The following is a 13,653-nucleotide window of genomic DNA, read 5'->3' on the forward strand; positions in this document are numbered from 1 at the left end:
GGAGGGCGCGGGCGGAGTCCTGGCCGCCCCTCGCAGCATCGCCGCTTCATAAGGGGTGTCCAAACCGCCCTCGCCCCGGCTTGGCTTGGCTCGGCTCTGGTGGCGACAGCCTCAGCTGCCGGGCCAAACGGAAGATGAGGCTGGACGCAAGTTCACAGAGGAGTGCTCCCTAGGGGCGGCTTCCCTGCCATTTGGGAGGGTATCGTCGCCTGCCTTGTTACTTCTAGTGTTTTTCTTGGGCTGCGAGATCCCTCGTGTTGGCAGTGTCACTGTGAGGTGATGGTAACAGAACAGAATGAATGAAAGCCGGATGGTAAACAAAAGAAAGACTTACCAAAACATCTTTTCCTAGTATGCCTTCCATGCGGGCATTAATGGTTTTGAATTATTTAATTATGTATCAATGACTTTACTGCCCCTCTCTCAACTTGCTGTTACCACACTAAATGTTTTCAATGGTTGTTCTGGAAACCCCACAAGTAGGACAGGAAAATGCCTTTGTCAGCTAGTTCAGAAAAGGAATCGCATGTGAAAAGAAAGGGCAAAGTAGATAGTTAGGACTTCCTCCAAAAAAAGCAGAGGAAACAACTATGGAAGTTACTAGAGCAGGTGACATTGAAAGGCTTTTAAAGTGAGGCCCAGACACTCATTTTGAAATAGTAAAAGAAGAACTTGTAGGTGATCAAAATTTTGTTTTCATTGAGTAGAAATAATTGCAATTAGAGATGGTGAAGGGGAAAATAAAAAGAAATCAAAGTAAGAGGACTTACAAGAGTTTAAGCTGCAAGGGAAAGGAGAATGTTAGGTCTTTAATGCCCTGGTTGCCATGAAAGGAAGCAAGTCTGCTTGATTAGCACTGTAGTGTCAGTTATGAAGGAGGATAAGTGCTAAAGTTGTAGAAGAGAAAGTTAAAAACTAAGTTTTTATTACTAAGTTTTTACTTTAACTTTTTTTTTTTTTGCTAACTTAAGAGCAGGACACTGGAAACAGAGGTATTGGAGAGACCAGCCAAAGCAAAGGATAGAGCGGACAGTAAAGCAGGCTAGCAGGATCTAAAGTAAATGATTTGCTGAGAAATCCAGGTGCCATGCTCTGTTGCTTGGATGAGTACTAACCTTTAGGGTTCTCTTTAGACTTCTGATTGATAAATCTTTGTGGGCTTTGCTTTTGCCCATTCCCCTATCATCCTGTCCAGACTAGTCAAGGAAAAAAGAAAAACTTCTTCAGAAAGAAGAGATCTGTCTACTGTTTTTTCTTTTCTTAGTTCCTTGTCAACTCCTGCCAAATCCTATGCTGACTCCATTGCTTTTAACTTYCAGAGCAAAGAGTAGTAATTAAAATACCCTGGCATTTTTTTTAATTTCACTGTTTTTTCCAAAATTCTGGAAATAGCTCTACAGATTTTTTTTGACTAATTTCTGTCTAGGAAAAATAAGAAATTACCTGTAGATTCATTCCTTGGACTAGCGTGATAAATACCTGGAGAGGACTGCTGCATTAGTGGACTTTTGGAAGGTTAAATTTGCAAGTGTATAGTCTAGAAGTTTTTGTAATGATTTGTTGAATAGAGGGTTAACTCATCAGTAACTGCAAAAGAATACACTTAGTTTGTCATTAACAAATTGATTTTTTCAAGTTCTGTTTTAAATACAGCTTTTGAAATGTTACCTTTGTGTTTAGAAAAAAATCCACTTTTGAGAACATATAAACTGCATTAAATTTTGTTTTCTGAAAGTTTATAGTATGTAATTCCCTTCTCATTTTTTGCAGAAATGATAGAGAAAATGTGCAGTTGTCTTCCCCGAACATTCAAAAATAGCATTGTTCCAAGAATTAAAGCATTTTTGTTGTTTTCTGACAGTGGAGAGGATAGAGACATTTTGGGGCAGAGGAGTATTCTCTAAGTATTTTGAACATCTTCTATCTAGTAGATTATATCCATTATTTTATAAAAGTTGAAATATATCTTAATTTTAAGTCCTAATTTTTACTAAGCTATTTTGATGCAGTGTTGCAGTACTCCTGCATGGCTTACTGAATTTCCACAGAAACACTGAGAAAGCATTACTCCCGCCTCTCAGTAAATCATAATGATAACAAAAAAAAAGTAAATGTCGCATGGCTAGTACACATTCCTGCATTTCTAGACCTTGAAGAAAGTTGTTTTGATGTAATAAATAGGAAAGCTCTTCTGGTGCAGGAGAAGGCATTTAAAAACAGTTCTTCCTCTTTCAAAATTACTAGTTCATCATTTGCAAATGTGTATAAAATGACAGCATTAGTGTTTTTTCTAGGAATGCCAATCAAATATTGTTCTTATTGCAAGACTTGTCCATTTCAATGTAGTCTGCATTTCCACTGATTTTCAGAATCCTAATATGAATCAGGCCAGTAACATTTTTCTTTTACTGAGAATAGTAGAAATTCTCTGCAACAGATTCTCTGTTGTAGAATAGCAACAGAGCATAGGAGTTCTGGACTACTCAGTTTCTTTCAGCAGCAGTTTTTGGGTGGATGAGAACAGTGGGGTGTTGTGTCCCGTTCCCTCCCCCTCCCCCCCCCAGTAATCAGAGAGTATGGTTGACTTCTAAAGTTAATCTGAATCTTTTGTAGCAGGAGTTCATTGTAAACATGTTGCAAGTGAATACAGGAGAAGTGTTAGAGTAGTAATTGCAGCAGCTGTTGAGTTGGCCTCTGCTTCTTGCTTGATCCCTACTTTGTGCTATGTCTGAGGGAGGAATGAATTTTCAGTTCTCATGACTGTATATTTATCTCATTGGCAGCTGGTAATTCCTTTGGAGTCCTGCCTCCAAGTGTTTTCCTTCCAGAATGCAGACTGTTTTTCTTCTTGCTGTAAAAATCGAGTTGTTAAAATGTGTATAGCAAAGCTTTAATACAGCAGGTGATTTCATAGAATTACAGATTTAACACCATGTGGTCTGCAACCTTGCTGAAATGTGAGCCCTTACAGAAGTTAGGGATGTTTGAATGTTGCTGTAACAAATCTCTTTACCATGACTTGTTTTGAAAACTTTTGTTCTAACTAAATGAAAGTTCGGGAATAGGCAGTATTCCTAGTCCTTTTACTCATGAGCTTTAATCTGGCTAACAGTGAAGGCAACATAGTGTGTTTTGCTGCTTATTGCTTATATTGCTACTTATGCCAGCTGTATTTATGCATGCTGTAGGTTGTGAAACTCTCCAATCACAAGAATAGAATGATTTTGCCCTGAGTGCATGCAAAATGCAAAAATTTTTCGCAACTCTGTTGCTGCTGTTCCTGTGATGTCTGATATTTGGTTATATAAGGGTCAAAGGCCAGCCTTAGAGGTTTAATTTTAAGAGTAGCATGTATTTGAAAGTTTGGTCTTCAAGATATCTCATAGGCTTTTGTCATAGGTAACTTTAATCATAGTTTGAGATTTCTAGCCTAGTTTCCTAGACAAGCAAATCTTCCATCCTACTTGTCCCTTCCCAATAGTTCCTGAGCAGCTTTTACAGACAGGCAAAAGTCTCAAAGATACTTGGTATCAACAAGTTTTGTGAAAAGTAGCAACTGGTTGGAGACAAAAGGAGTCCTGTGCTAGTGTGTAGTAGCTATCAGCATGTGTAACTCGGAGCCTACAGCATTAATCTGGATTTTGTCTAATCCAGAAGCTGGGGAAAATGGGACTGCTCTGCAAGGTTATATGAGGTGGAATGTGAGGTTTTAGGAGGATGGAAAGGAGAGGGTGCTGGTGTTACTGCAGTGGTCATGAAGGGACAGGAGATAAAAAGGGAAAGCAAAATTTCACCATCTGTTCACAAAGCTCTTTCCTCTATGTTGAGAGATGTTGGCCATAAGTGTACTCAATACATGCTTTTGTTGCACTCCATTTCAGTATACAGCTCCAAATATATCCTTTTTTTTTTTTGGTAAGAAGCAGTTTCCAAATCTCTCTCTATCTGGTATTGAAATAATTGGAGTCCACAACACCTACTTGATTTGTGTATTTGGGAGAGTTTTTAAGTGGTCATAAAATATGCTGTCAAGTTTTTCTATGAATTTAAAATTTCTGTAGATTGGATGTTCTGTATTTTTCCATAAATTTCTTACATGAGTTTGTGTGGTACCATGCTTTGTTAAATCCTGAATTTTGCTTCTTTTTGCAGAGATTGGAATGGGATTGACAGGCTTTGGAGTGTTTTTTCTTTTCTTTGGAATGATCCTCTTCTTTGACAAAGCTCTTTTGGCTATTGGAAATGTAAGTGCCTGCTGTTCAGTTTAGATTCTGCATTGTTTAGATTGAAGTATGTGATATATTAAAAAACAAAAGCAAAAAACAGAAAAATATATTAGCAAATTGAAGCTGTGTCACAGAAAATACTGTAGCAGTTTGGTATAAAGGAAGAGTTATGTTCGATGATTTGAGTGAAACATTTTTCCTGATTAAAGTTAGAGCAGCTCACATCAATCTAAATATAATACCTCCAGGTCAGGCCTGTGGCATGTTGGTAAGAGAAGCAGCTTGTTCTACAGTTGTTACACTGCTGCAAATAAGATTTTAAGATTGGCTGTCATTATTGATGCTTTTTTTCCCTGCTCTTGTAAGATAACAGTCAGATTTGAGTACCTCTATCTAGCTGGGCAAGAATACTAAAGCACTTTGTACACTATTAAATGTAGCCATGCTCTTTATGAAGAAAAAAGCATAAATTACTGATAATCAAGGTGTAGAAGAGCCAGTCACTCTTCATAGTGGACAACTTTATCTTCAGTGTTTACCAAATTAAATTTTCACTTAAAGCAGGATAAAAAGTAAATCTTAGTTCTGGTACATAAGATTCTCAATGGAAACCAAATGTAGAATGATTTTTTTTTTTTTTTTCCTAAATTTGACAGCTCTGCACCTTGGCTGTTCTCAGCCTTTGCTGCCACCTAAGTATCTGTGAGCCGTGATCAATTTCATTCTTTGGCAGCAGAATGTAATACTGAGATTCACTGAAGGAAAATCCAAAATGGATATTTGAATCTGGGTGCATTACTTGAAGCATTGTTCTGATCCATCAATAAAGTGTATAGAGAAAGAGTTAAAGAAAAGTGATGCAGTTTAGGGGAAAAAAAGGAAAGTATAATTGCAGGGGGGAGCAATGAAAGGCTATCTGGTAACCAAAGATAATTGAGAAAAGATACAGTATCCTTACAGAAAGTAAAATACTTTATTAAATAACATACAAAACTTAAATTTCATATGTTAATCTGGAGTCAAACCTGAAGTCTTTTCTCTTTTCAGCAGAAGTGTTGCCCAGTTGTATGCTTAGAGGGTGGAGTAATTACAACTGCTGTAGCTGAAAGATGCTTGAAGTAGTTTTAACTAGCACGGACCAATTTAATAGACAATGTTCAGCCTCTAGTGTTACTAGTAAACAGTAGAAAGATTGTTACACAGTAAAACAAGCATGATAACTGATAATGTTCTTGAGCTTTTTTCTTTTTTTGCCCAGTTATTCTTAAGCATTGTTCAGTAGATCAGTACAAGCTAATTAAGATGTCCATGCTACAGACTAGAGATGCTTACATGGCATGTCTGTTTTCCATTCCTAGAAGCCTCAACTGTTGTTGGTACTAAGCTTCAGCACTGCCTGGAGACAATGACTGTGCTTATATTACAGGACAGATAACTGTTGTCACCAGGCCTTCAGACATGACTCTGTCAGAGTCCATAAAGGTGGACTGTTGCCTATTTTCTAAGCAGATGTGAGGAGACTTTTGAATGTTAGCTACAAATGCTTTAAGATGGACTTTTTATAAAGGAAAATCACTACTGAATTCCTCCTTGCCATCAATCTTGGTATTAAAAGAAGTTGTGCAAGAAATGCAATCTGATTTTGAAGAATGACTCTCTATATATGTGTTTTACATCCTAAATTTAGGAATATGATTAGTTATTTTCTTTATTTGGTTGGTTTTTGTCTCTTCTAGGTTTTATTTGTGGCTGGCTTGGCTTTTGTTATCGGTTTAGAAAGAACATTTAGATTCTTCTTCCAAAAACACAAAATGAAAGCAACGGGCTTTTTCCTGGGTGGTGTGCTCATAGTTCTCATTGGTTGGCCTTTGATAGGAATGATCCTTGAAATTTATGGGTTCTTCCTATTATTCAGGTAAGACTTGTTTCAGAATAGGTTTTTTCTATTGGTGTATTTAGGAATAATTGTATTTGTCTAGTCTTGCAGCATTACAGCTGGCAAAATAGCAACCATTGAATGTTCATTTTTAATAGCTATTATATAAAGCTATGGATTTACATTTGCAAGAGGTGGAAATCTTGTATTGTAAGTATTGCTCCAAGACTCAAATCTGCTAAAGTGTGTGAGGCAGGTATAAAACTGATTTTTGATAATGTTGTGTACATCTAACCAAAGAACTGTAAAGCTTCAAAATATTTAGGAGCCCAAACTGTTAGCAGTGCAGAGTTTAAATATTACCTCACAAAAAAGGCAACTTAAATACTTAATGTGCTTTGTTCATAAACCGTTTGTTTTTCTTTAACAAATGGGGCAAAATACTTATTACAAACATCCTACATTTGAAAAGACAAACTAAACAGGTTTCTCTAATGTTTCCTTACTCTCATGCCCTATATATTTGCAATGTATGAGATAGTGGTTTTGCTTATGGTTAACTAGAGCAAGTTAAGTAAATATAAAAATTCTTATTTGTGAACAGCAATCTTGATGCATGTTATATCTGTTACAAGAAGTCACTTAACTTCTGCTTTTACCACTAATGGTGAATGAATTTGATGTGTGAAAACCTACATATTGATACAGTTGAAGTTCCATACTTTTGAAAGGAAAGCAGAAAACTTGCTAATAAGTAATATTTTTAGTGGTTTTCAAACTTCTAATAAGATGAAGACTATTCCATTGAACTTCTCATTAATCTAATACAAGACTCACTAAAATTTTTCAGTGTTCAGCTGCTGGAAAAAAAAAGGTAGTTCCTCTTAATCAAAATATTGCTTTCATCATTTTCTCTCTCAATAACCTGAAACATTAATTAAACTAAGATTTTTTTCGAAAGTATTTAGCTTAACTTGGCTCCTGCTGAAGACATACTGAGATTTCTGAAAATTCATCTTGCAGTTTTAATTTAGGCTTCTTATTGTTCTAAGCTGCATTATTTTGAACTTAATATCCCTGCAAATGAATTGCAAATCAAGGTGTCTCACTGAAAATATTGTCACTTCTTGGAGATGTCATTTGGATGCGATCAGCCAGTATGAAGCAGGTAGACTATTTTTCCAAAAATGTACCCATCMTTTTGAAAGGTTTATAAAGAATTACAAATTGTTATGCCTAAACAAGTATAGTTATTCATGGACTATCTGTGCTAGCCAGGGGCTAGCAGGATAAAATAACGTTCAAGGGAAGATCACTAGTCATCCCTAGGTTACTAGGAATATACTTTACCCAAAAGAATAGCGACAGTGGATAAATAATTCCAGATGAATGTTTCTGACCTGTTTTATTTAAAACTTCTATAGACAATCTTTTCTAGAGCTTAGCAGTTCTTAGAATCTAAATCTCATGCTACAATATTAGCCGGTTACTAACTCAAAGCTTTTTGTTTTACTTTGGCTTTGTTTTTTCCTTCCAACCATTACCATGTTTTTGGCAAATTATTCCTTTCTGGAGAAGAAAAAAAATGGAACTCTTTCAGTTTTTCCTCATACGTCATTTTACATGATTTCTCAGGATCCCACTGTTTGGTTGCATGCCATAACCAGGAAAGTTTTATCGTTGGTCTTTGAAATACGTTCTTCTCTTAGGCCCACATAATAAAACAGATGCACCTTTGGATTTGTTAGGGCAGTGTGTTGTGAAGGTAGGCACTTCTGTATGTCCGAATGACTCTAGTCACATGGATTACCAGGACTTTTATGTGGAAAGCCTTTACACTTAGCAGGAATTCTAGCTGGTTAGCAGTTTTAGTAACTCTACCTCAGCTAGACTAACATAGTACAAAAGAACAATGTACTATACTGTTTTCAACCCCTTGATTGTCGACCTCTAAAATATTTCCATTAGGCGTTCAGATCCCTCTGGAATCTTTACTTATAGATTGTTGTCCTGTATACCTAGACTGCTTTACACAGTCTTCTTTCACAGATCCATTAGACGTAATTGCAAAGCCTATGTTGTGCACAAAGCAAAAGTTAGGAAGTGGCAACTAAGAACACCTTAAACAACATGATTGCAAAGATTTTTTTTTTTAAGATGCATCTGGCCTAAGCGAAAGAGAGCCACAATTATTATCCTTCACTGGTTTAAATCTAGACTGTCTTTCCCCTTCTTGTCTTCATTTAACTTGCTGCCAGAATATTTCTCATCAGAGGTTTAGTCCTTTGCCATACTTTCACATGCTTAGAATTCATTTACTGGGGAAGACTGTTACAGGACAGTGTTTCTTGTTATACTCTAAACTGCTTTTGGAGCCTCGCTTAGATTACAGGAATCTAAAGTTATGGCTAAAAATATTGTCCTACCTATAATGACTGTTCCTAATTCTTGACCACACCAATTGTTTGTCTGTTACAAGTAGTTTGTGTATCCTTCATCACAATTTACTGGACCACTGAAATGCTCCAGGCTTTAAATAAGAAAATCTTCAGGAAAAAACTTGCTGGTTTTGATATTATTTAGCAAATAGTCGTCATCTATCAGTGCAGCTGAGAAAATGGTGAATTGTGCAATTTCAGTGTTCACATGTGGCTGAGGTTCTATTACATGTTAATCCTTATCCTATACAGGAAATCTGTAGCTCAGCAAGAGGTAATCCAGAATGCCAACAACAGCTGAACTGCTGCTGTTGACTGCAAACAGCTGAGATACTTCCATAGAAAATTCTTATTCCTGCTGCAGAGATGAAGTGGACAGTGTCGGGGGGCTAGACAGGAGACATTCCCTGGTTCACGATTCAAACTTTTCACTTTCTATAAGTTTGTCAAATAAGTTAATAGATAACTTTGTCATGCTTAATTTTGTTTACTTAATTTGAAAAGTATCTGGTTTCAAAGGGAGTTGCTTGCAGGTCAGTTCAGTTATTTTTACACTGGGTATTGTAAGAATGCCCTTCCCATAACACAAAATCAGAGGAGCTCAAATATCATGGACACTTGGGACATGGATAAGATAATTAAATCAATATTTGAACACGAAAATATTTTTTTTAATCTCAAAATATGTATGGTAATACTGGAAAATGAGTTGGGAATGTTAGTTTTGTTGACTAAGTTGAATATTCATTCCTTAGTGGCCAGCCTTCTCTGAGAGTTGCCAAATATGGAAAACAAAAACAAAAGTCCATTTGAAAATACGCTCTTTTCTGTTTTTCTTCTTTCACTGCTGAATATTTGTTCATATATTGGTAAAATTAATTTGCTGCTAATAAGCTACAAGATTTTTAGTGTAATCTTGGTTTTAAAAATGCCTCCTATCTCTTCATTCATAGCAATATAAGAATTGTTTAATTCTAAAAACTTATGCAATCTTCTGATACCTTACTTCAAGGGGGTTCTTTCCTGTGGTGGTTGGCTTTATTAGAAGAGTTCCAGTCCTTGGCTATCTCTTGAATTTACCTGGTATAAGCTCGGTAAGTGTTCAGTACTTAATGCAAAATTTGAAACTTTCACTGTGTTTTAATCCATTATAATATAATGGATGCAGTAGTGTAGATACTTGAGAAATAAAGCAAATGCAACTTTAGAGCAGTGACATTGAATGCATTCTTGCAGAGTTCTTGCACCATATGGATCATGTTCAGTCCCATTGAGAGACTCCTAAATGTCAAAGGAACAAAAGGAAACCTTTGCAGAAGCTGCCCCTGCTTTAGTGCTGTCAAGCAGAAAGGGCTTGTGATTTGGAAAACTGGAGGTCTGGTTCTTGCTTCACTGTTGGCCCTAGGTAACCATAGGTGAATCATGCCACCTTTCTGTTCCTCTTCTCCTGTCTGTAAAATGAGAAGGACACTGATCTCCTTTGTGCAGTACTTTGATATATTTTGAAAAATGGCCTAGAAGAACAAAGAATTAAGTGTTGCAGCATGTATGGTGAACCCAGAAATTCTCATGATGCATAATCATTTATCAAATACAATATTTATTCAGGTCCACTGCAGCAAACTAGGTTTTGCTATTTAATGAGCTTTGTATTTTTTCAAATGCAGTTTTCCACTTTCTTAACCAAATAGCCAGGGAATTGAAGACAATTAAAAGGTGCTAGAAAGATGGTAATCTAGGGTGTTTTGTCAACTACTTTTACTGTGCTAATTTCTGTTTGTACCTTAACACAAGAGTTTTTAACCTCAGTTTTGTAAGCTGCAGTTTAATAACTATTACATTAAAATTAATGGAGGGTGCAACTGAGATGTATACAGTCTGTGTTTTTTTAAATTAGTGTTCAAGATAATCTGTTCTACTCTTACAGTTTGGGCCAAGTTCTGGCTCATAAATCCTGATCAATTGAGTGTTTCATTTGTCAATTGATCTTACCTACACACATTTAATTTGACCATAATGGGGTTAAATCTTGTTTTAAAAAGATAATTGTTAATGTTTTATTCAAAGCCTACGTAGGCTCAGAAGAGAATCCACAGTAATGGTCAGTTGAAATATCTTACTTGGTCTACTAATGCATGTGTGGCTGATACTGTATTGTTTTGTTTTGATCATTAAGCTAGCGGTGTTACCTGCATTATTCTATTTCCTTTTCCATTCTGTTGCATTTTCATGTTGCACTGTTAATGTCTGTATGAGAAAACATGTCATGCAGAAACACGGTTGCAATGTAAGATTTTTAATTTTCACAAACTTAAATTTCATGAGACCTTGGTGAGTACTATTTGATTCTCATTCAGTTGCGTACTAACTGTGCGCAAGTAGCAAGCTATATTTGAGAGTAATTTCACCGTATGTCATGCAGCTTTGAACTTTTTGTGTCCTTTTCTACAGCTTGTAGACAAAGTTGGAGAAAGCAACAACATGGTATAATGACAAGAAGGCAGAAGACTGATTCTAAACTTATTGTATTATTTATAAAATCCTTTTGAAGAATACTCAGCACAAAGATTAAGTTGTGTACAAAGGAAAAGCTTGTAACATTCTTTACATAACAGTTTAGTTTAAAATGTATAGTTGACAATATACATTGGAAAAGAAGCTCAGCAAGTGTGCTTCTAGGAAAAGTAACTCCAGAGTCCAGGAAGTAAACTGAAGAGGTGAAAGTCATGGAATAACCCATGTTACAACTGTTCAAGACTATTTTTGTTGTTTTTTGGAAAACGCGCTAAATGCAAGGAACCCTTCTGGAATTAATGGTGCCTGTAGTTTACCTCCTTATTTTGAAGGTGCAGTAGAACAAACAGGCCTGCATTTTTAAGGGTGACCCCAACTTATCCAACCCTCTGCTTGCTACCATCAGAGTGCAAAAAACAAACAAACAAAAAAACTTCTTGTGTAACAAGAGATGCGTCTTTGCATGAAAATTAAGATGACTATTCATCTTTAATCATATGACAAAAAAAGGAAATCCCACATGGTTCTGTTGTTAACATTTTTGTAAATATGTGGCTGAAATAAAACATTGTTATCTTAATGTTTCAAAGCCAAATGTAAGTTGATTGTATTTGCCTTCCATTTTGGAATATGCAAAAGGTCAATCTTTAACTTCAGTCTTAAATACTGGTTCTGAACTTCAAGAGTTCAATGAGGAACTCTGGAAACTGACTTACACTCCTTCCAGTTTGTTCTCCTTGAGTTGTTACACATGTGCATCCCGATGAGAATGTAGCCCCTTGTCACTAACATGAAAATTTTGTGAAATGTTTAGTTCACAAAAAATGCATTTGGCTAAGGTGCTGACGTGAACCCTGTGAAATGTATCTTATCAAAACATGAACCTTTGTTTTTTTTAAATCATTTGGAGCTAAGGTTTCCTTGTTTACCCTGGAACTACAAACTGAAGATTTTATTTTTTACAGTAATAAAATGAAAACTTAAAATTCTGTGTATGTGAGTCTCTGGGAAGAAAATTGATCTAACTGGCTAACTGAAGATCAAGTGCCAATCTTGGTATCTGTTTCATAACTTGTTCCTTGGGTTATCTTCAAATAACTTACTACTTCTGTCAATCATAACTTTTATCATCACCTTTGCTGCTACAGAGATTCTTAGCTAACCTGAATGAGGTGCAAACCTAAAATAAATGTCCCCTACTAATGCAAAGGTCACATTTCTGTTTCTGTTGAAATATTGAACATCATGCACTTTTAATAGACTTAGTTACATAGTGTCTTCACCTAACAAGAAGCGCGATCAGTAAGTAAATGGTGTTTGTGCAGGCGTTGGGTTTTTTGTTGTTTTAAACTTTCTTCCTTTCCCTCAAATGTAATTCTAAAAACTATCTGAAATGCGATGACAGTTTCTCAAGTAGCTATGTAGTCCTACAGGTCTAATGACTGTTTTCTGTGTTTTGGGTGTTTTTTTTAATTACAAAATTAGAATTGTTATTTTCCAAACTAACTTTTAAGCTGAGAAAAATCCTTATATACCAACCACTTTGGAAGTTACTACAAAGTTTACTTGTATTATGTGATGAGGTTTTTTGTTACAACTGTAGTAATAGCTGCAATCTACTGTTTCCAACTTCCACATTTAATCTGCTTCTTTCTCAAATAGGCATAAAATGATTCAGTGAAAAAGCATGTCATGATATTTATTTATAATGAATAGCATCTGAAAAATCAGTGTTTTTATTTTATAAATGACAAATTGGTTATATTTGCCTGATGGCATATGTATTATAGCTTACAGACAGGACTAAATATGACTTGTGGCTCCTACCTCAAGAGATGAACCAATCTTGACTGCCCCTATAGATCTGTTGTCTGTTAAGTGACTACAGAATAACACTATGGCTGTTTAGCAAACTGATCTTGTTTGCTTTGGTAGAATGCTAGTCTGTACTGTGGGAATCGAGTGCTGTTTAAAGCAGACGGTGTTCATCATTTACAATAGATGTTGGCTACCTAAAGATTTTCATTCTTGTTTTTTGAAAAGTAATCTAATGGGAAAGATGGATTGCACCATGTGACTATGGAGTGCTGATTCAAAGCAAACTGTTTGGCAAGCTGAAGTATCTTCATCAACAAGAACTCTGATATCTTTTGGAGATGATGAATGTGTTGTTGTATATGATATTTTAGCACTTTGAAATTCTGAGATGGGGACAGTTCATCTCACTTCTACTTAATTCATTGTTTTAAATCAAAAGTCAATTTCTGTCAGATGTGAACTGTTGTGAAAAGTGTCCAAGGGAACAAAACTGTATGTTGAATTTAGCGTAGTCTTTATCCCTCAAAGTAACATTGATTGTCTTTGAGACAGTTTTGCCAAGCTAAATATGGGTGGCAGCAAAGGTCAAAACTACTTAGCCTTAAAGTGTTTCTGTCATTGCAAAAATACCTTTAACAGAAACATGCTTGGAACATTTCCCCTTTTAAATGTAATTTAGAATTGCTGCTTTAAAAATCAAAGATGAATCTTATTCTGAGCAAATGAATACTGTAAATATACTTGTCATACCTTGAATAAATGGGTACCTTTTTCTATCATT

The 13,653-nt window shown here is 35.8% G+C and overlaps 1 protein-coding gene across 2 annotated transcripts; it reads left to right on the forward strand.

Moving 5' to 3' along the window:
- Positions 1 to 4,131: 4,131 nt before the first annotated feature.
- GOLT1B (golgi transport 1B) lies at positions 4,132 to 13,653 on the forward strand. Of its 2 annotated transcripts, XM_026066899.1 has the most exons (5): positions 4,132 to 4,244; positions 5,963 to 6,141; positions 9,553 to 9,634; positions 9,777 to 9,945; positions 10,992 to 13,653. In XM_026066899.1, exons 1-5 carry the CDS (start codon positions 4,161 to 4,163, stop codon positions 11,087 to 11,089), a joined length of 612 nt encoding a protein of 203 aa, XP_025922684.1. In that variant the 5' UTR covers positions 4,132 to 4,160; the 3' UTR covers positions 11,090 to 13,653. The 2 variants fall into 2 exon arrangements, with proteins under 2 accessions (XP_025922684.1, XP_025922685.1); XM_026066900.1 differs by lacking the exon at positions 9,777 to 9,945 and having other exon boundaries at positions 4,134 to 4,244.

The sequence above is a fragment of the Apteryx rowi genome, unplaced genomic scaffold, assembly GCF_003343035.1.
Source record: "Apteryx rowi isolate R43461 unplaced genomic scaffold, aptRow1 scaffold_25, whole genome shotgun sequence".
NCBI classification, from domain to species: domain Eukaryota; kingdom Metazoa; phylum Chordata; class Aves; order Apterygiformes; family Apterygidae; genus Apteryx; species Apteryx rowi.

Coding starts and splice junctions, on each gene's coding strand:
- GOLT1B (XM_026066899.1), top strand. CDS start 4,161: ATGGGATTGACAGGCTTTGGAGTGTTTTTTCTTTTCTTTGGAATGATC. Junction 6,142..9,552: donor GGGTTCTTCCTATTATTCAG/GTAAGACTTGTT, acceptor CCTTACTTCAAG/GGGGTTCTTTCCTGTGGTGG. Junction 9,635..9,776: donor ATTTACCTGGTATAAGCTCG/GTAAGTGTTCAG, acceptor GCATTCTTGCAG/AGTTCTTGCACCATATGGAT.